General features: G+C 38.8%; 1 protein-coding gene across 4 annotated transcripts in view; it reads right to left on the reverse strand.

The window, feature by feature from the left end:
• The window catches only part of SPTA1 (spectrin alpha, erythrocytic 1), a 64,277-nt gene that overhangs the window by 14,043 nt on the left and 30,604 nt on the right, over positions 1 to 19,630 (reverse strand). For 2 of the 4 annotated variants that reach the window (XM_068538280.1, XM_068538279.1), the window contains exons 23-41: positions 19,284 to 19,385; positions 14,815 to 14,906; positions 13,791 to 13,935; positions 12,088 to 12,269; positions 10,018 to 10,117; positions 9,706 to 9,903; positions 8,763 to 8,906; positions 8,123 to 8,226; positions 7,520 to 7,682; positions 7,126 to 7,257; positions 6,475 to 6,612; positions 6,185 to 6,289; positions 4,920 to 5,128; positions 3,608 to 3,728; positions 2,889 to 3,010; positions 2,264 to 2,396; positions 1,652 to 1,750; positions 720 to 882; positions 44 to 120 (exon numbers count right to left, since the gene is read on the reverse strand). In XM_068538280.1, the coding sequence (XP_068394381.1) occupies positions 44 to 120; positions 720 to 882; positions 1,652 to 1,750; positions 2,264 to 2,396; positions 2,889 to 3,010; positions 3,608 to 3,728; positions 4,920 to 5,128; positions 6,185 to 6,289; positions 6,475 to 6,612; positions 7,126 to 7,257; positions 7,520 to 7,682; positions 8,123 to 8,226; positions 8,763 to 8,906; positions 9,706 to 9,903; positions 10,018 to 10,117; positions 12,088 to 12,269; positions 13,791 to 13,935; positions 14,815 to 14,906; positions 19,284 to 19,385 (2,529 nt within the window). Of the gene's footprint in view, positions 1 to 43; positions 121 to 719; positions 888 to 1,642; positions 1,751 to 2,263; positions 2,397 to 2,888; positions 3,011 to 3,607; positions 3,729 to 4,919; positions 5,129 to 6,184; positions 6,290 to 6,474; positions 6,613 to 7,125; positions 7,258 to 7,519; positions 7,683 to 8,122; positions 8,227 to 8,762; positions 8,907 to 9,705; positions 9,904 to 10,017; positions 10,118 to 12,087; positions 12,270 to 13,790; positions 13,936 to 14,814; positions 14,907 to 19,283; positions 19,386 to 19,630 lie in introns of all 4 variants that reach the window. The other 2 variants (XM_068538278.1, XM_068538277.1) reach the window with 2 other exon arrangements.

The raw sequence follows: 19,630 nt of genomic DNA on the forward strand, positions 1-19,630 counted from the left end.
TGGACTTCATGGGCATCTATCAACAAGGCAACCCTGCTCTCACCTGCTTTGCCAGGAGAGTGAGGAAGGCAGCGAGGTCTGCGCCATTGCCATTGGTCTTCAGGCTTGTTTCTTTCTCAGCTGAAGAGCAAAGATAATTAATAAGAAGGGAAATAGAGTTGGTCTTGTATCAGCCTTGGTAAGGAGAAAAAGAATATTTACTATAGGCCACAAGAGAGCCTCCTGACTCTCAAAACAGATGATTCATTGGAATATGGGGGGTGTAGGGTCCAGTGAATTGTTTTTCTAGACTTATACAGGATAAAACTGACTGAAACAGAGCTGGAGCCAAGAGGACTTCTGAATGTTTCATGAGGAAAACTGCAGACTAGACATAAATTATAAGTAAATCAAGCACACAGTTTATTGCCTAGAATGTTTTGCCATGGCCCTATCTTGCTGAATATCACATGTGAAATCACCAGTTTCAAAAAAAGATGTTCTCTGGAATTATAGTACTTAGTTATCCCCTCAGCATGTGTCTCTGTGTGTTTGTGTGTGTGTGGGCCTGTGTGTGTTTGCACATGTGTGAGTGTAATTGTAATTGTGTCCAGACGGAATAGGAGTAATGAAGGGAGCATCTTTCTTCCCATGGTAAGCAACAGAGCCCCAGGATCCATTCTATAAATGGAATTGTCAGCGTTTCTCAAACCTAAGACTCTGGCCCTCACATGTCGTACCTATCCAGGCCTCAACCACATCAGCCTTCCAGATGAACTGCTGAAAGTCATAATCATCTTCCAGTTGTAACTTCCAAGCAGCCATTGCCTTGGCCAGAGAAGGGGCCTTCTCTTTTAGAGCCTCTATCTTGGTAGAAATCTTCTCTTTATGCTGACTTTCCTCCTGTAACACCAAGGTCGAAAGGAGGAGAGACAGATATACTGATGAGTGTCCAGGGACAGAAATGTGAATTCTTTAGTACTATTAAAAAGCTCTCATCTCTCCCATTCCAAATATATAGCTACTCTCTTCTAGGTCTAGTGAAATTATTCTATTATTCACCTATAATAGAATAATATCTATTCCACCCAGATGATTATTTCTACCCCAGCATTTGGACAATCTTCTCATGTTTGTCCATATAAGTGTGATCTTCTTAGTTGGCATAAGCATCTCGAAGGTACAGAGTCATCTTTGTTTAGGATTCTTTGTATTGTTTAGGATTCAGCATTTAGGTCACTGAGCCTCCGTTAAAACAAGCAGTTAAACAAAACAATAGTTCTCAAATTACAAAGAGGTTTCAGTGGGGTCCTCATCTCTAGAGGCATGCAAAGAAATTTCTTCACATTCTTACAATACTCTATGACCAAAGCAAGTCACGTATAAGATATTTTTAAAGGCCATATTCTGCAGAGGATAAGAGTAAGAGTGTCAACAAATGATTTTTTAAAAACGCTAAAAAGTGTACCTATAAGAACTTGAAAAAAACTTCCAGAAAACAGAAATTGAATAAATAATTATTTACTGAAAAAATAACAACAATAACAAAAAAGCAGCTTAGAAGAGATTATCAAAGTTCTATGTATGATTTTAGCACTGCTCATGATTCTACATTTGGGCCAATCCCTTTTTGAAAATCCTTTTTTGACCCAGAACCCCTAGCGCAGCTCACCTTGCTCAGGATGTCTTCTCCTTGAGCACACACATTTTGCACTCGGATCTCATGGACAGCGAAGTCATTCTCCAAAGCTTCGAGTTTCTTTAACAAGCTCTGTGTAAATGAGTCAGTGAGAATCAAAACTTCCAAGACTAGACAATCTATCCCACTCACATTCTGATTCCCTTTGATGCCATTCACCAGGGATGATTCAACTAAATTGGCAGACTAGATGAGTGTCCACTTACTCCTGCATAGCTCCACTAAATTCCTCTCCCCAAACTCTTCACTTGCCAGAAAGGCAATCTTACCAGAAAAAGAGCCAAAGGAATACAAGTGACATTGTTTCTGACTTACCATGTGACCTTAGACTTTTCTGGATTTGGGAATGAGTGTTGATCAAGGTAATACATAAGGATTTCTCCACATTGAAATTTACATAATTCTAGGAAACATTCCATCTAGCAGAAAAATATTAAGTATCAAGAACATCGTATACTAAGAACTGACCTGAAAGTTTTCTTCCACCAGAAGAAAGATTCTAATTTTACAGGTGAAAATGTTGACTACTTAAGAAAAGATTCAAATTGAAGAGAAGAAAATTGATCCATTCAGCCTGTTACTCACCTGAGTAGCAGCCAAAGTGTCTCCAGAATCCCCTCGGGTAACCATAGCTTCCTTTTCACTGATCCAAGCTTCCTCCTCCTCAGCATTCTCCATGAATTCCAAGTATTCTAGGGACTCTCCCAACCGAATCCCTCTGTAAGAGGAAAGTAAATCCCAAAAGATAAGAAAAAACTAGTAAGCAGTGGGAATGTAGCAGAGTGGAACTATCTTGTAAGATTTTAATTGGCTATAGGACTATATGGTTATAAGGGAGAAAAATATTCCATCATTCTTTTATTACTAAGCACTGCGTGTAATGTTAAGACTGGGGAGATGTATAAAGTAAAACGGGGATGTGAGGGACAATGTGGTATGAAGGATAACACGTGTAGGGTGACAATGATAAAAGACAGCTGCAAGTAAGCACAAGAATAGAGGTATATTCAGAACACAAAGGCAGTGTCATTTCTGCCTGGGGTACATGGGGAAAGCTTCATGGAAGACTTGGCATTTGAGCAGGCACTTAGAAATTAGACAGAGATTGGTAGCTGGGGAGAAATGCTGAGCAAGCACTCAAGTATCTTCTCAATACCAACCCAATACCTGCAATCCAAGAAGAGAATTGGGCCTCATAGCCCCAACTCACCGAACCTTGGTCAACTCTTTGAGCTGGTTCCAGTGTTGAACAAACTGATCCAGCCTCTCCCGGATCTCCTCTCGCCCCACGGCAGCCTTGTCTCCCAGCCTCTCTGCCATATCCAGCACATTCTGAAGAACACACCCCCTCCATGTCACGTTACCCCACAACCTCTCCCCATTTATCCACAGTTTCCTGGCAAAGTATCTAGCCCTTCACACCCTCTGGCTCATTTACAAACTGGAGGTACTCGAGGTGGTCCTGACAATCCTGGGAGAATGAAGAAAGCTGCATTAAGATCTAGCAAGCTAAACTTCACCAAGTATTCGAACAAATACCTTGATGTTTGAATGAGGCTACTTTCCAGGATCTGCTTTATGCATTATTCGTGGTCACAGGGTGACCCTGCTGCCAAGCCAAGACTCAAGGTTGCCCTCTTCATACAGCTCAGCTCAGGTACAGCTTTTCCAGATGTCCCAACCTGTAACCTAATTGTCAGCAATTGTGCCCTGGACTAAAAGTGCTCCTTCCATGGAAGAGCATGAGTTTCCATGCAGATTCTTCTATTCATGGGAGACAAAATGTGGAGGAGAACACTTGTGAACTCTACAACTAACTCTCTGTGTGACCTTGGCATGCCACCTTCACGTTTTGTAACCTCAACCTATTTATCCATAACATGGACTACTATTAGATTATCCCAGTCTTTTCAGGTTTCATATTCCTACCTGGATGGTGGGTTCATGTGCCACCAACTCCCCTTCTAGGCGTTTGTGCTTCTTCAGTAAGTTCTGAACCCCCTGCAGATCCCTCCCGTAATCCTGGGATCGCACTCGTACCAGCTTCTCCCTAAGACCAAGGAGAAAACAAAAAATGTAGACTTTAGACATCTGATGTCATCCTAAAATGAAGGTTTTCTAAGAGTGTGTGTTTGGCTGGGGGTGGGGTGGGGGTAAATTCTGGAACACTGTGGTGTCATTAATCACAAAGTTAATTAGAGGCAGAGGCTTTCAGCAAAATATTTGACTTATGGCAATAAAAATTAAAATAACATACTGATCTCTGCCATATGCATAGCCATAACAGCCTTCCCATTACTTCCTTTGCCTGTCTATGTGTGTATCTTCTCCTCTTTGCTCAAGAACTTACAGTAATGTTTCTCTTTCAAAAAACGTGAAAATTAGAGACACACACACCTACATATATACATATACAAACATATATGCATATATGACCTTTGTTATTTTTGTCTGTTAATATCAGTAACTAATTTAGGTAGAATAGGTATAAAGAGGGACATTATAGGAATCATGGCCGTTGGATAGGTTCTGAGTGTAAAATGTTTGAATATCACCATGAAGCTTGGTAAAAGACTTCGTAGACAAGATTATATCATCTTACTAATTCTAAGAAGGTTCAAAAATGTCCTACTAGCTGCCCTATGCACATTTCTTTCCTCTAATTCATTGATTACAAGTAAGAATCAGCAGGTTTGTAGAAGAGGAACATGATGAGGCAGGGTGGAAGCAGGGCAAGTAATTTAATTTGCTAAGATTTTCCAATCATATTTTTTACAACAAAAGTAGAATTAGCAATAATACCATAGCAGCATAGCAGCATTTTATGCCAGTGTCAAGTTCAGTGGCATATTACAAGAGATACACAAGATACAGAAAGAATCACGACAATGATCTCATCAGTCCGGTAAGTTGTAAATGCTCAGCTCTCTCATTCAGAATGAGCATTACACATTCTATGAACTATCCAAAACAAATATATACAGTTTCTTAATTTTCTTCCCAGAATGTATGTGAACTGCTCCCCACTCCCTCCGTGCTTGTCTCCCTCTGCCTGCGTACAGTGAAAAAATTTGTGAAAAATAAAACCAATGTTCATTTTAGGCTAAGGCAGACATGAGTAAGAAGTAATGCGAACTGCAAGAAGCAACTATGTATTTCATTTCAGCATCAAATAAGAACATGTTTGGTGGATTATCTATTTTCTTGGACTATCTATGCAACGTGAGCTGGCAGTACATACTCTATCCAGAATTCCTCATTGTCTAGGTCCTGGAAGAACTGGAACAAGGCATAGGCCTCTTTAAGTTTCTCATGGTGTTCAGCTGCCAATTTCTGGACTTTCAGGAAGCGCTCATTGACATTATCCCTTTTCTCCACAATCTGGTCAGTATTGAAAGTCCCGCTGGAAATCAGATCTGCAGCCAACATATTCAGGTCCTCGAGTGCATCCTAGAAAGCCCAAGTGTCCTCAGTGAATAGTATAGTATAGATATTAAGTAGACCCTGGACTTTAACCACCACTAGTTTAAGTTCAAAGACTGGGTCAAATAGATCATTTTTGAAGATAATGAATTTGACCTTATGCTCTTTTAACTCAGATTGGATAAGTGCAAGACCAGAGGCAATATGGATAGCATGGCTACATTATTCGAACTATACATTTGGCCTTCTGATGTTTTCCCCTGTATTTTCTTCCTCTCCCCATATGGAAAATAAGACCTTGGTGAACAATGCTGTGTCTCCAAGCAGAACTATCTTTTCACAGTGCAGATTATGACACAGATTGATGGATTGAAATATTCAAGAAGAAGCTACTCTATTGCTAATATTCTTCAGCTGGTCCCACCCAGAACACAGCCTCCTTCTGTGTCTCTTTGCATTCTAAGTCTGTCCCTTAGTGATGTCACAGGGAATATCAAGTCCTGAAACTGAACTTAGAAAGCCTTTGACTTCTTGCCCTTTCTGTGGGTATCTGTGTTACCCAATAAAACCGATAATATAAAATGCTCCAGTGTGAAATGAACACCTGTCTGAATGTTTATTACAGCTCCCAGGACACATCTATGCTTGATATTAGGATACAACTGGAATGCTCCATAGAATTTTCAGAGTGTATTTATAGTTCAACTCCACAGCCTGTGTCCCCTATTTTTTTTTTTTTTTTCAGTAGTTCTGTAAAATAAACTTCTATTTTCTATCAAAGACCAGATCAGATATTCAGCTTTGGAAGAGAGTGAGTTTATATGCATAGGTCATTAAAAAGTAAACAAGATCATTTTTAGGATCTACTTCTTGGAGTCTTATAATCTATTCAATATAATTTAATGAAAATAGGTTAATGGCTCTGAAGCCCATGGACTTGGCCTGATTATAATGACTGATGGATGAGAACACTACGTTCAGTTTTGCAAGTCTATGTTCTCAAATGGACTCCGAAGACAGGAGAGAGAAAAGTCACAAACATTTCCATTCTGGCCAGAGGAGTGGGATTCCAACACTACTTACCTTTCGGGCCAACATCTCTGTTTCCAATAGCTGATGCTTCTTGAGCAAGTTTCCTGCCGAAGCCAAATCCCTGGCGTGATCTTTCATGGACAGCAGTGTCTCTGCCTGGGAATGGAAGGATAAACAAATAAAGCTGCCAGACGCAAACTGCCTTTAAGGAGACCAAGATTAGCAACTACATCCCCAAACTTTTCCCAAGAAGAGTCAAGGAAATTGTTCATGCAAAAGTCTGTTTATCTGACAAGTATTTATTAAGCTCCCATGCCCACACCATTTCCAGGTAAAATTACCTCTGAGAGCCAGAACTCAAAGTCCCGGATGCCTGTGTTGAACCTCTGCTGGCGACTAGCTTCGTTGAGCTTCTGTCCTTTGTCAATTGTTCTCTCAAACAAGTAGTCCCAGTTTTTCTCCAACTCTTCTACTTGACCCTAGCCTCCCAAAATTGAGTGGTCATTATGGTGTTTAGGGTCCTGTGACAACTTGAAAGGATAACGTAGGGAGGCTCTGGAGTTAGGGTCTAGTCAAAATCTGCCAGTACTGGAATTTTATATATTGATATTTTAAATCAGTTATGCTGGTTTAAATCTGGGAAAGCAACGGGAGGTGTTAGAAGAAATTTTGAATAAAGGGTCATGGGCTGATTACGGAGGCTGATGCCTAAATATCAAAGCTCTTAGTAGTAAGGATAGAAAATATAAGGCAAGCATGATAACACATAAGAATTAAGTCTAAAGCTTTCTTGGAGGTCAAGGTACTGAGAATGATGGGAGTGATAAGGTCTGAGCATCACTATTTTCCTCCTCCTTTGTGCAAAAATCAAAGGAAAGACAATCCACTATGAAACATATTCCATAGCCCTACACATGGAAACATTGAAAGAGTATAAAAGATTTCTCTTCATGTGCCTTTGTAGCCCAAAACCCATTGTGAGCAGAACCTACCTTCATGGTCTCTTCATTGCCATCACATGCCCTCCTCTCAATCAGAGTGTTCCCCAAGGTGATGACTCCTTTCACCTGCTCAGCTCGGCCATAGACCTCATTTTCAAAGGTCTTGTGCTTCAGATATTTTCTCTGAAGGGAAAGCAGAAACTAAATTACCACCTAATTTAGGAAGCAAGATGAGATAAATTCTGTTTAAAAGGAAGAGTTAACATTTCTATCATAACCAAGGTGATGATAACTTCTGAAGAACTCACTCCACGTTAGACTCAGAAGTCCCTGAAGGCAGTGACAGTGCTCTGAACAGTAAGGGAGTGTTCAGTATCGCAAGGTGACCATTCATCCAACAATATGAGTATGTTGAAGTTTTCTAAGATTCTTATCTTGAACTTGCCTGAATGTTGGTGGGGTCTTTGTAGGATTCATCACAGGCTATGGGCAGCATCTCACTGATCCATTCTTCTTGGTCCTTGAGGTCATGGTAGAATTGTTTTAGGTCAGCATAGTCTCCAAGTTTCGTTCGCTCAGCAATCAGCTGTTCTTTGAGAACGTTCCATCTGGAAATCGGGGCTAGATTACTCTCTGTCCTCTACCCTTCCACCAAGCTTTGATGCCATATTCATGAATCTTCTTATTTGCTTACCTACCCTTTTTCCTCTCATTATTTATATATTTATATGTCATATATATAACATAGTTATATATTATTTATTCATATATTTCCTTATATATTACATATTATTATATATTTATATGTTATATATAACACAGTCTCATTATTTTCATATATGAAATAAAGTGATTAAGTCAGGTAATTTCTAAGGTAACTTCCAAGTCTTTCATTCTATGAGTCTAGATCAGAACATTTCCCAAATTTTCAAGATAGTTTTAGGCATTTAGAAATGAGAACTCAGTGTTACCACCATCTTCAATGTTAACAAAGAGACCACTTTGCTACATCTACCTATAACTCACAGAACAAGTGCTCAGGACTGACCTGTCTAGTACCCGTTGGCACCGAGCAGCAATCTCTTCCTTGGCATAGTGGTCATCAGCTATGAGCTGCTCAGCAAAAAGTTCTAGTTCAGTGATCTTCTCTTCCTAGATAAAAGAAAGAGAAAAAACCCAGATGCACAGAAATTAGGCTCTTCATGCAATCCCAGACTCCCTCCTAGAAAAGGACGGTGATATCCTTTGTGGCTTCACAAAGGGAAACAAAACCAAGGCCAAAAGGTAAATGCCTTACAGGGAGGTGGATTTTAACTCAACAAGAGGAGAAACAATAATGATACAGAAATGAGCTACTTCCCATCTCAGCATGGTGCTGAGTTCCCTATAGAAGAGACACTTCCCATGGCCATTGTAGAAGATGATTCTTACATTGGATGGGATGTTAGACAGTATATTAAATAGCTTCCAATTCTAAAAGTCAAGTTTTAAAAAGCTGGATTTAAAGTAAAAAGTCCAATGTCACATGCGACTTGGCTAAGACTAAGCCACCATGTGCCCTGCCTACTTCGGAGTTTTCTCTAAGAATCAAATGGGAATTAAAATAAGTATAAACCACAAACATGTGTAGAATTTCTGTTATTATTACTAATAGTTATTATTGGAATTCTTATGTTAGTTGTTATTACCTGGGCAGTGATTGCTTTGTCCAAATCATCACGTTTCTTCATCAAGGCCTCCAGACTGTCTAAGGAACCCTTATCATCTGACCTTAGGTAATTCTCACGTACCACCATCCAGCTCTCAGCCTGATCACAGTTCCCTCGGAAAAACTATGGGGAATAAAGTTGAATGTATATGATATATTCATTCCAGGTGGACAGAGGAAATTATCTCCCCAGTCTCCTGTGATATTGATATAAGGGACCCTATAAGGGGTGCCAATATTCTTCCAAGAAACATTCATACCATAAATCTTAGCTATACTGGACCTTTTACTCTTCCCTGAAAACATGTTTTATGTTCTCATATAAGCTATACTCCATTCTTGGGGTACTATTTCCCATATCCTATACATAAGTACTGGCTGGTTATTTCTTTAAGACTCTAATAAACTCTGGTATTTTTCAGGGTAGCCTGTGACACTCTCACTCCCTTCCCTCAAAAGCGTTAATCACTCCGTCTGCCATAATCTCAAAACACTCATACATTTTATCAGTAATTATCTTACTGTATGAGAATGATCTGCCTACATGTCTAATTTCATTACTTTTAGAAAAGAGACACTATCTTACTAATCTTTGTGTTCCCAGGGCCCTGCACACAGTAGGTTCTCAATAAAACTCAATCAATCAAACCCTCAATCAATCAAAGTATAATCACCCAATTTTACGCCCCCCATGCCCTGGGACTGACCCCCATTTTGTTTGTTTTTTTAACAGGAATAAGGAGTAAAGAACACCACAATGAACAGTCTACAGAGCAGGAAATACAATGTCAGATAATCAAGAGATGCCCTTATGCTGTCAGCATGGAAGTCCAGTGAAATAAGCACGTGTATTAACCATGTAAAATTACATAGATGGAACAGACTGCAGCTAATCCTGCCTAATGATTGGGAATTTGCAGTACCTGCAATTCCAGACACTGATCTAGCATCTTCTTGCGTTGTTCCCAAGCTTTCTCCAACTCATCTCTCTCTAGTTTAACAGCTTGAAGCTTTTCTTCAATTTCAGGGCTGGCACGGTGCCCACTGCTCATAAGATCTGTACCAAAGTCTTCTAAGGCTTGGAAGGTGGGAGCCTCGGCCTCCATTTCAGCAAGATGCTCCTGTGGCCAAAAGGGGGCAGAGACTGGTGAGACCAGTGACATCTCACCAAAGTTGTAAAATGAGGGAAGGTTGTGAGGTCATGTGATCAGGGACTACGGCTTTTGTAACCATACCTGGTGTCGCTCTATCATGATCTCTGTGCCAGTTAAATCCTCAGCTAACTCCTGGGATGATACCATGCCACCAATGCCACTGAGCCAATTCTGTTGGTCCCTAGAGAAAGAGACATATTGAGATTGACAAGAGAACCTTGTAACTTGCTATAGAACTGTCTGTCCTTGGGCTTTTTCTCCTCTAGAAAACATTTCCATATCAGTATTTTCTATCAGGTTTATATGCTTCACACATTTTAGATTTGTTGTTTTCACTTTATAACTTAATAATAGCATTCCCTTGCATTTGAAATTTTCTTCACTTATTATCTCTTTTGATTCTTGCAATGATTTTGTGTAGAATTCTGGGAATTCTTTTCTTTCCATTTTGGAGATGAAGAAGTTGGCCTAGAGAATGTAAGCAATTTGCCCATGTGCTAAAACTAAAAGCAGACATCTGGAGTAGAACTCAGACACTGGAATCCTGGACTGGTACATATTCCATTACTCCTAACAAGTCCTGTTCCTTTAAAGTGGACAGATCTTGGGTTTAAAGATCTATTTTAGTATAGAATCTCAGGGAATGCATGTCTTTCTTCTTATTTTTATTCCCAATAGAATCCAGTACATGTTTCTGTCCAACACATACACACACATAGCACCTCCACCCCCTACTCCTGTGCTATTGACTAAATCAGGGCCATTTCCCACTCTTTTAGCAGTCAAGAAATTAGACAAGGAGAGCTCAAGTCCATCTGCTCCAGATGGTAAATGTCAAATAATAATGCATTGACTTAAAAAATTATATATGATGGTCAGATTAAGCATCTCATGAAGAATGCCCTTGCTCTTGTTTGCTAAATAGGAATCAGGAGCTTTAGGGCAGAATGGTCTCTTCTTTTGTAAACTTATTTATTCACTTATTTAAACAACTGAGTTTTATTGGGTGTTTACTAAGCACCAAACATTGTGAAAGAGATATATTTGTGCCTTCCAGGAGCTCACACTTTATACTGAAAGAAGAAAAAAAAAGCAAACAAAACATAGACACTAATACATATTTTTAAAAAGTACTAAAAAGCAAGACTGTCCTAAAGAGATAAAATAAGGTGTTAGAGTTGCTCTGAGGGTGGGGATATTGCTTTTGAAATATTGAAAAGTAAGACTTCATAAAGAGAAAGAGGCGGCATTTAACTTGGTATCTGAATTACAGGTAGAACCTATATATACAGAGATATATGAGCATATATATGATTTGGGGGAATGAGTATGGATGCTATTTATTTATACTGTATGAAAAACTATAGCTTTCCAGAGACCCTGAATTGGGGAGGGTGTTGCCAAGGGCAACTGCAATCATTTGCCAAAGTTGCCCCCTTTTTTCTTCAAAAGTGTTACATTGCAAACTACTACTTCCTGAACCCTCAATTCTAAATGATCCTCTCAGCAGACTGATATGATGGGGCAGGATGTGAGAACTGTTCCACAGATAAAGTGCATATTTGCTAAAATGTGATAATGTCTAAAGTCTTTAGCAAGGCAGTGAAACTTCTCCAGGACTTGATTTTAACATTTCTGAGTTTATCTCTTGCTAGTTCTCCTTACCCCTGTGACATACAAAACCCAGGCTCTAGCTGTCCCCACATCATGGGTATTCTGTACCTTTCTTATTCTCACACTTTTGTTTGCATAGTCCCATCTATTTGTTAGGATGTGTGTTTTGGGCTGTATTATGTTCTACCATGGTTATCTGTATTCTTCTTTGCTTCTCCAGTAGACTAAACCCCCCTATATCCTGTAATTCCTGATATAGCACCCTATATATAATATACACTCTATAGAAACTTACTTAATTGGTATAGATAACCGCACACTCCTTCAAACTGAAATATTTCAGTTTGAAGGAATTGGCTTGAGATATTGAAAATGAGAATTTTGTGCCTTACTGGAGGTACAATCTGGGCCTAGAGGCACACTCCAAACCAGCAGTGAAGAGCACCTGTACCTAGACTGCTCCTAGATGCTCTGCTCATGGGCCAGACTTGGAAGTTGCCCACCCCACCTGGTGGAAGTCTGCCTCTGGAGCTTTACCTGGCCTGGCTGAGGAACAGGAAGAATTTTAGGTCCTCCTGTAGGTTCTCCTTACGTTCCTCCGTAAGCCCCAGCAGGTCATTCCAGGCCTCATTCAGCTCCAGTCGCTGCCTCTGCAGGTCATCGGTGGCATCTGGGTGGGACTCAATGAGCCGATCTGCTGTCTCCCCCAATACAGCCACCTAGGAAGTCAAGAGCTCTGACAATCAGCCTGGAGTCACACCTGAATCCTAGCAAAGGAAGAGTTCCAAGCCCTGGTGGTTCTCCTTCCTCAAATAGACTTCAATGAGGTACAAGAACACCTTGCTACTTTATAAAATATTGTACATTTAAGAATAAACCTTTGTAAAAATAAATAAACAAACAAACAAATAAATAAGTATATAACAAGGCTATCAGGCAGGGTGATTGACTCGGTTGGTGGCAAGTGTCTAATTTTTAATGTGAAAATCTATTCAATGTAGACATTTTCTGTGCTTCTTTTTGCTTTGCATGATAATGCAAGTTCTATGATGTCTCTGATTTTTCCAGAGTGTATTTGGCAAGCTCTAGAGTTCATTTTTTGGTCAGAGTAGGATTAAGCTCCTTCAATCTCTTGCTAAGGAAACTCTGTACCATACTCAGGCATAGATCTGGCCATTTCCTATTTATATTAGGCTGCTGACTTCCAACTAACTTCTGTAAGTTCTGGCCTATTGGAACTCACTAAAGAGGTACTTAGATAGTAGGAAGTTCATTTTCAATATATTTTCCCTCAATGTAATTTGGTGCAGCCACTGTGGAAAACAGTATGGAGGTTCCTCAGAAAACTAAAAATAAGTTTTTAAGAAGAATTCTAAGAATTACCCTATGATCCAGCAATCCCACTCCTGGGCATATATCCAGACAAAACTATAATTCAAAAGATACATGCATCCCTATGTTCATAGCAGCATCATTTACAATAGCCAAGACATGGAAACAAACTAAATGTCCATCGACAGATAAATGGATAAAGAAGATGTGGTATATATACAAAGGAATATTACTCAGCCATAAAAAGGAATGAAATAATGCCCTTTGCAGCAACATGGATGCAACTAGAGATTATCATACTAGGTGAAGTAAGTCAGAAAGAGAAAGACAAATACCATATAATATCACTTATATGTGGAATCTAAAATATGACACAAATGAACATATCTATGAAACAGAAACAGAATCATGGACATAGAGAACAGACTGGTGGTTGCCAAGGGGGAGGGGGTTGGGGGAGGAATGGAGTGGGAGGTTGAGGTTAGCAGATGCAAGCTTTTCTATATAGAATGGATAAACAATAAGGTCCTACTGTATAGCACAGAGAACTATATTCAATATCCTATGATAAACCATAATAGAAAAGAATATAAAAAAATAATGTGTATATATATGTATATATGTATATATATGTATAACTGAATCACTTTGCTGTATAGCAGTAATTAACAAAACATTGTAAATCAACTATAATTTTTAAAAATTTAAAGAGTTTTTCCTCCAGTGAATGGTCCTGGGGCATACCCTCTTAGTGGTCTTACCTTAGGGACAAGGTAAAAGTACACGTATGGAGTAGGATAAAGAGAACTATAAGAATAAGAGACTGGGCAATAAAACCAAAGAAAAGGACATTAATAGGTATAAATATGAAGATGAACGTGTTGGAAAAGCTTAAAAGCACGTCTCACCTTTTCCTCCAGGGGTATGAGGTCCCTCTCAAAGCCCTCATGCTGTCGCTGAAGGGCTTGAACACTGAACAAGTCTGAGCCAGGGTCAGCAACACTGAGGGTCTGGCACTTCTTCTCAATCTGTTCCTTGGTGTCATCTGCTTCTCTGGTACATGAGAGTGAAGAGTTTAAGAATAATAGGCATACTAGAGGCAGACTAGCTGAGTTCACAAAGAAGTCGTCACTACCATCATCATCATCCTTTTTAATGTGTTAGAACTTAGGTGTATTTAATCTTTACAACAACTACTTGAGGCCTAGTTACTATTACCAGTCCCATTTTATATATGAGAAAACTAAAGCTTAAGAGGCTAAGCAGAAAAAAAATAAATAAATTAACTATTTTTTCAAGGTTATACCACTGCCAAATGGTGGAGCCTAACTTTCAACCAGGGAGCCTGATGGCAAAGCTCCATGCTTAACTGTTACATTTCATGATTTTCCAACTTAAGCCATTCTAAACAAGTCTGCATTTCAGTTTTCCCTTCTCTGAATATTCAAAAATACATTTATACACAGTAAAGGTGTTTGGTTTTCATTAGGCTTGTTCATTCATTTGTTTGCTTACTTAGTTGTGTGTGTTTCTTAGTATAGACACATATTTGGAAATCAAACATAAAAATTGTTGAATCAACAGTTGGAGTCAATGTGATGTTTCTTGCCCTCTACTGTCTACTTCTAGTTCAGAAATGTAATTACTTAAACCTCTTGTTTCAACTTCAATTTTCATTCACTATCATGAAAACATATAAAGACTGCTAATTATGTATGTACCAGGGCCCAAGCCTAGGTACTAGAAAATTGAAGTTGGTTGTCTGGGAGTAGCCTATGTGTCAAGTGAGCAATCTACTACTGAAGCGCCTGATTTCTGATTTTCTCCAGGAAGAAGTGTTAAATTTATAGCTATGGATCTACTATACTAAGTAGAATTGGCAGTTCTTGAGTGGGTTCTAGAGTAGCAGTGTTTTTCAGCTAAAATTCTTACCTGTGAAACATTTGGACAGCATGGGCACTGCCTAACAGCTGGCGCTGTTCCTCTGCCAGCCTCTGCAAGGACCCCCAGCGGGCATTCAATTCCTGAAAGAGGCAAACACAGACTTCAGTTAGGGAGCTAACTCAGACAACTCAGTGGTGTCTAAAGACTAGATGGTTGTGGCTAAAACTTCCAAAACTGTGTTGAATAATAGTGGTGAGAGTGGGCAACCTTGTCTTGTTCCTGATCTTAGTGGAAATGGTTTCACTTTTTCAACATTGAGAACGATGTTGGCTGTGGGTATGTCATATATGGCCTTTATTATGTTGAGGAAAGTTCCCTCTATGCCTAATTTCTGGAAGGTTTTTATCATAAATGGGTGTTGAATTTTGTTGAAAGGTTTCTCTGCATCTATTGAGGTGATCATATGGTTTTTCTGCTTCAATTTGTTAATATGATGTATCACGTTGATTGATTTGCGTATATTAAAGAACCCTTGCATTCCTGGGATAAATCCCACTTGATCATAGTGTATGATCCTTTTAATGTGCTGTTGGATTCTGTTTGCTAGTATTTTGTTGAGGATTTTTGCATCTATGTTCATCAGTGATATTGGCCTGTAGTTTTCTTTCTTTGTGACATCTTTGTCTGGTTTTGGTATCAGAGTGATGGTGGCTTCATAGAATGAGTTTGGGAGTGTTCCTCTGCTATATTTTGGAAGAGTTTGAGAAGGACAGGTGTTAGCTCTTCTCTAAATGTTTGATAGAATTCGCCTGTGAAGCCATCTGGTCCTGGGCTTTTGTTTGTTGGAAGATTTTTAATCACAGTTTCAATTTCAGTGCTTGTGACTGGTCCGTTCATATTTTCTATTTCTTCCTGGTTCAGTCTCGTAAGGTTGTGCATTTCTAAGAATTTGTCCATTTCTTCCAGGTTGTCCATTTTATTGGCATAGAGTTGCTTGTAGTAATCTCTCATGATCATTTGTATTTCTGCAGTGTCAGTTGTGACTTCTCCATTTTCATTTCTAATTCTATTGATTTGAGTCTTCTCCCTTTTTTTCTTGATAAGTCTGGCTAATGGTTTATCAATTTTGTTTATCTTCTCAAAGAACCAGCTTTTAGTTTTATTGATCTTTGCTATCATTTCCTTCATTTCTTTTTCATTTATTTCTGATCTGATCTTTATGATTTTTTTCCTTCTGCTAACTTTGGTATTTTTTTGTTTTTCTTTCCCTAATTGCTTTAGGTGTAAGGTTAGGTTGTTTATTTGAGATTTTTCTTGTTTCTTAAGGTAAGATTGTATTGTTATAAACTTCCCTCTTAGAACTGCTTTTGCTGCATCCCATAGGTTTTGGGTCATTGTGTTTTCATTGTCATTTGTTTCTAGATATTTTTTGATTTCCTCTTTAGCCACAACAATCAGAGAAGAAAAAGAAATAAAAGGAATCCAAATCCGAAAAGAAGAAGTAAAGCTGTTACTGATTGCAGATGACATGACACTATACATAGAGAATCCTAAAGATGCTACCAGAAAACTACTAGAGCTAATCAATGAATTTGGCAAAGTAGCAGAATACAAAATTAATGCACAGAAATATCTTACATTCCTATACACTAATGATGAAAAATCTGAAAGTGAAATTAAGAAAACACTCCCATATACCATTGCAACAAAAATAATAAAATATCTAGGAATAAACCTACCTAAGGAGACAAGAAACCTGTATGGAGAAAATTATAAGACACTGATGAAAGAAATTAAAGATGATACAAATAGATAGAGAGATATGTCATGTTCTTGGATTGGAAGAATCAACATTGTGAAAGTGACTCTACTACCCAGAGCAATCTACAGATTCAGTGCAATCCCTATCAAACTATCACTGCTATTTTTCACAGAACTAGAACAAAAAAATTTCACAATTTGTATGGAAACACAACAGACCCTGAATAGCCGAAACAATCTTGAGAAAGAAAAACGGAGCTGGAGGAATCAGGCTCCCTGACTTCAGACTATACTACAAAGCTACTGTAATCAAGACAGTATGGTACTGGCACACACAGAAATATAGATAAATGGAACAGGATAGAAAGTCCAGAGATAAACCCACGCACATATGGTCACCTTATCTTTGATAAAGGAGGCAAGAATATACAGTGGAGAAAAGACAGCCTCTTTAATAAGTGATGCTGTGAAAACTGGACAGCTACATGTAAAAGAATGAAATTAGAACACTCCCTAACACCATACACAAAAATAAACTCAAAATGGATTAAAGACCTAAATGTAAGGCCAGACAACATCAAACTCTTAGAGGAAAACATAGACAGAACACTCTATGACATAAATCACAACAAGATCCTTTTTGACACACTTCCTAGAGAAATGGAAATAAAAACAAATGGGACCTAATGAAACTTCAAAGCTTTTGCACAGCAAAGGAAACCATGAACAAGACGAAAAGACAACCCTCAGAATGGGAGAAAATATTTGAAAATGAAGCAACTGACCAAGGATTAATCTCCAAAATTTACAAGCAGCTCATGCAGCTCAATATCAAAAAAACAAACAACCCAATCCAAAAATGGGCAGAAGACCTAAATAGACATTTCTCCAAAGAAGATATACAGATTGCCTACAGACACATGAAAGCATGCTCAACATCATTAATCATTAGAGAAATGCAAATCAAAACTACAATTAGATATCATCTCACAACAGTCAGAATGGCCATCATGAAAAAATCTACAAACAATAAATGCTGGAGAGGGTGTGGAGAAAAGGGAACCCTCTTGCACTGTTGGTGGGAATGTAAATTGATACAGCCACTATGGAGAACAGTATGGAGGTTCCTTAAAAAACTAAAAATAGAACTACCATACGTCCCAGCAATCCCACTACTGGGCATGTACCCTGAGAAAACCATAATTCATGTACCAAAATGTTCATTGAAGTTGTATTTACAATAGCCAGGACATGGAAGCAACCTAACTGTCCATCAACAGATGAATGGATAAAGAAGATGTGGCAATGGAATGGAATAATGGAATATTACTCAGCCATAAAGAGGAACGAAACTGAGTTATTTGTAATGAGGTGGATGGACCTAGAGACTGTCATACAGAGTGAAGTAAGTCAGAAAGAGAAAACAGAATACCGTATGCTAAGACATATATATGGAATTTAAAAAAAAAAAAAAAAAGGTCATGAAGGGCCTAGGGGCAAGACAGGACTAAAGATGCAGACCTAATAGAGAATGGACTTTAGGATATGGGGAGGGGGAAGGGTAAGCTGGGACAAAGTGAGAGAGTGGCATGGACATATATACACTACCAAATGTAAAAGTGATAGCTAGTGGGAAGCGGCCGCATGGCACAGGGAGATCAGCTCGGTGCTTTGTGACCACCTAGAGGGGTGGGATAGGGAGGGTGGGAGGGAGGGAGATGCAAGAGGGAAGAGATATGGGGACATATGTATATGTATAACTGATTCACTTTGTTATAAAGCAGAAACTTACACACCATTGTAAAGCAATTATAACCCAGTAAAGATGTTAAAAAAAAAAAAAAAAACTACATGGGGCTTAAACCCTGGTTGTTTTCATATTATCTCCTTTAGAAAATGCACAGATTTCTTTCTTTCTTGGATAGCTTGAACTTGGGTCTCAACTATGCCAATGTAGTTAAGAAAGGAATTAGTTTTCTTCTGAAACTGATGTTCTAGGGTGGAACAATCCACCTTAGAGCAGCAATTGATGTTGGCTGCCACAGAGATACATTATAACCTCTGAAAAATGAGTGGAAAGTGTTGCCTTGGTAGTTAGAAGGTATTACCTTTCTCTATGAGAAATATAATACCCCTCTGTGTCTTGAAATGACTAAACCAGGTAGCCTCTTAGAACCCTATTTTACTGTAGAGAGTAAGCAAATTGTTCCTATGCACTTTCCTTCTCACTCTTATCCCAGGTCAATCACCACAAAAGGAGGCAGAGAATTTATCCTCACTGGTTTATGACAACTCAGAGAACTGGACTAGACATTCTATTAATTCATTACATCTTTTATGGAACCACAAGTCCAAATCTGAGTCAGGTCTAGAATGCCTTCTCCCCCATCTCTACTACCTATATTCTTCTTTCATCAGATTTTATCAGAGTATTTCTTCCAGTAAACTTTATTGATTAACCACTTCCCACTGTCATAGCTCCTTTATCTGCATTTTCTTTGTATTCATGCATTTGATCACTGAATTTCTTGTGGCAATGGGGGGTGTGTGGCAATTTATAGATTTCAGATCAGTCAAAATGGATACATGGCTGGACTATCTGGACTATTTCCTTTGACCTTTCCTGTAGCTAGCTCCATACTGCCATTACCTTCTGCATGTTCTAGTTGATCTTCAGAATATGAAATTAAGTATTTTTAAATGAAATGAAGATTCCCCAAACCTAGTGGTGAGAAGAAATAAGGAGCCATAGTTACCTGCTGTATTTGAGCTCCTTCTGGTGTCAGAAGCTCTTCAAATTGAAGATCATCAGCCACCTTGTTGATATCCCTCAGCCGAGGCTCATTAGTCTTCAAATCCTAGGTGGGAAAATGTATCCAAAGCAGTATAAATCCCCTTCTCAAGAATCTTTCATACTTACCTGCTCATCTTTGCCCCGACTTGGCTACAGGTTAAAACATATTGCTAACCACATTTGCAGTACACAGCAAACTGCCTTCCTCCAATCTGCCACAAAGAAGAGTACCTTTAAACTCCCTGATACCCAGTGGCTATCAAAAACGTGACAAGAGAGCTCTTATTTATATGGATTATGGAGCACATT

This window comes from Eschrichtius robustus, chromosome 3 (assembly GCF_028021215.1).
Source record: "Eschrichtius robustus isolate mEscRob2 chromosome 3, mEscRob2.pri, whole genome shotgun sequence".
NCBI classification, from domain to species: Eukaryota; Metazoa; Chordata; class Mammalia; order Artiodactyla; family Eschrichtiidae; genus Eschrichtius; species Eschrichtius robustus.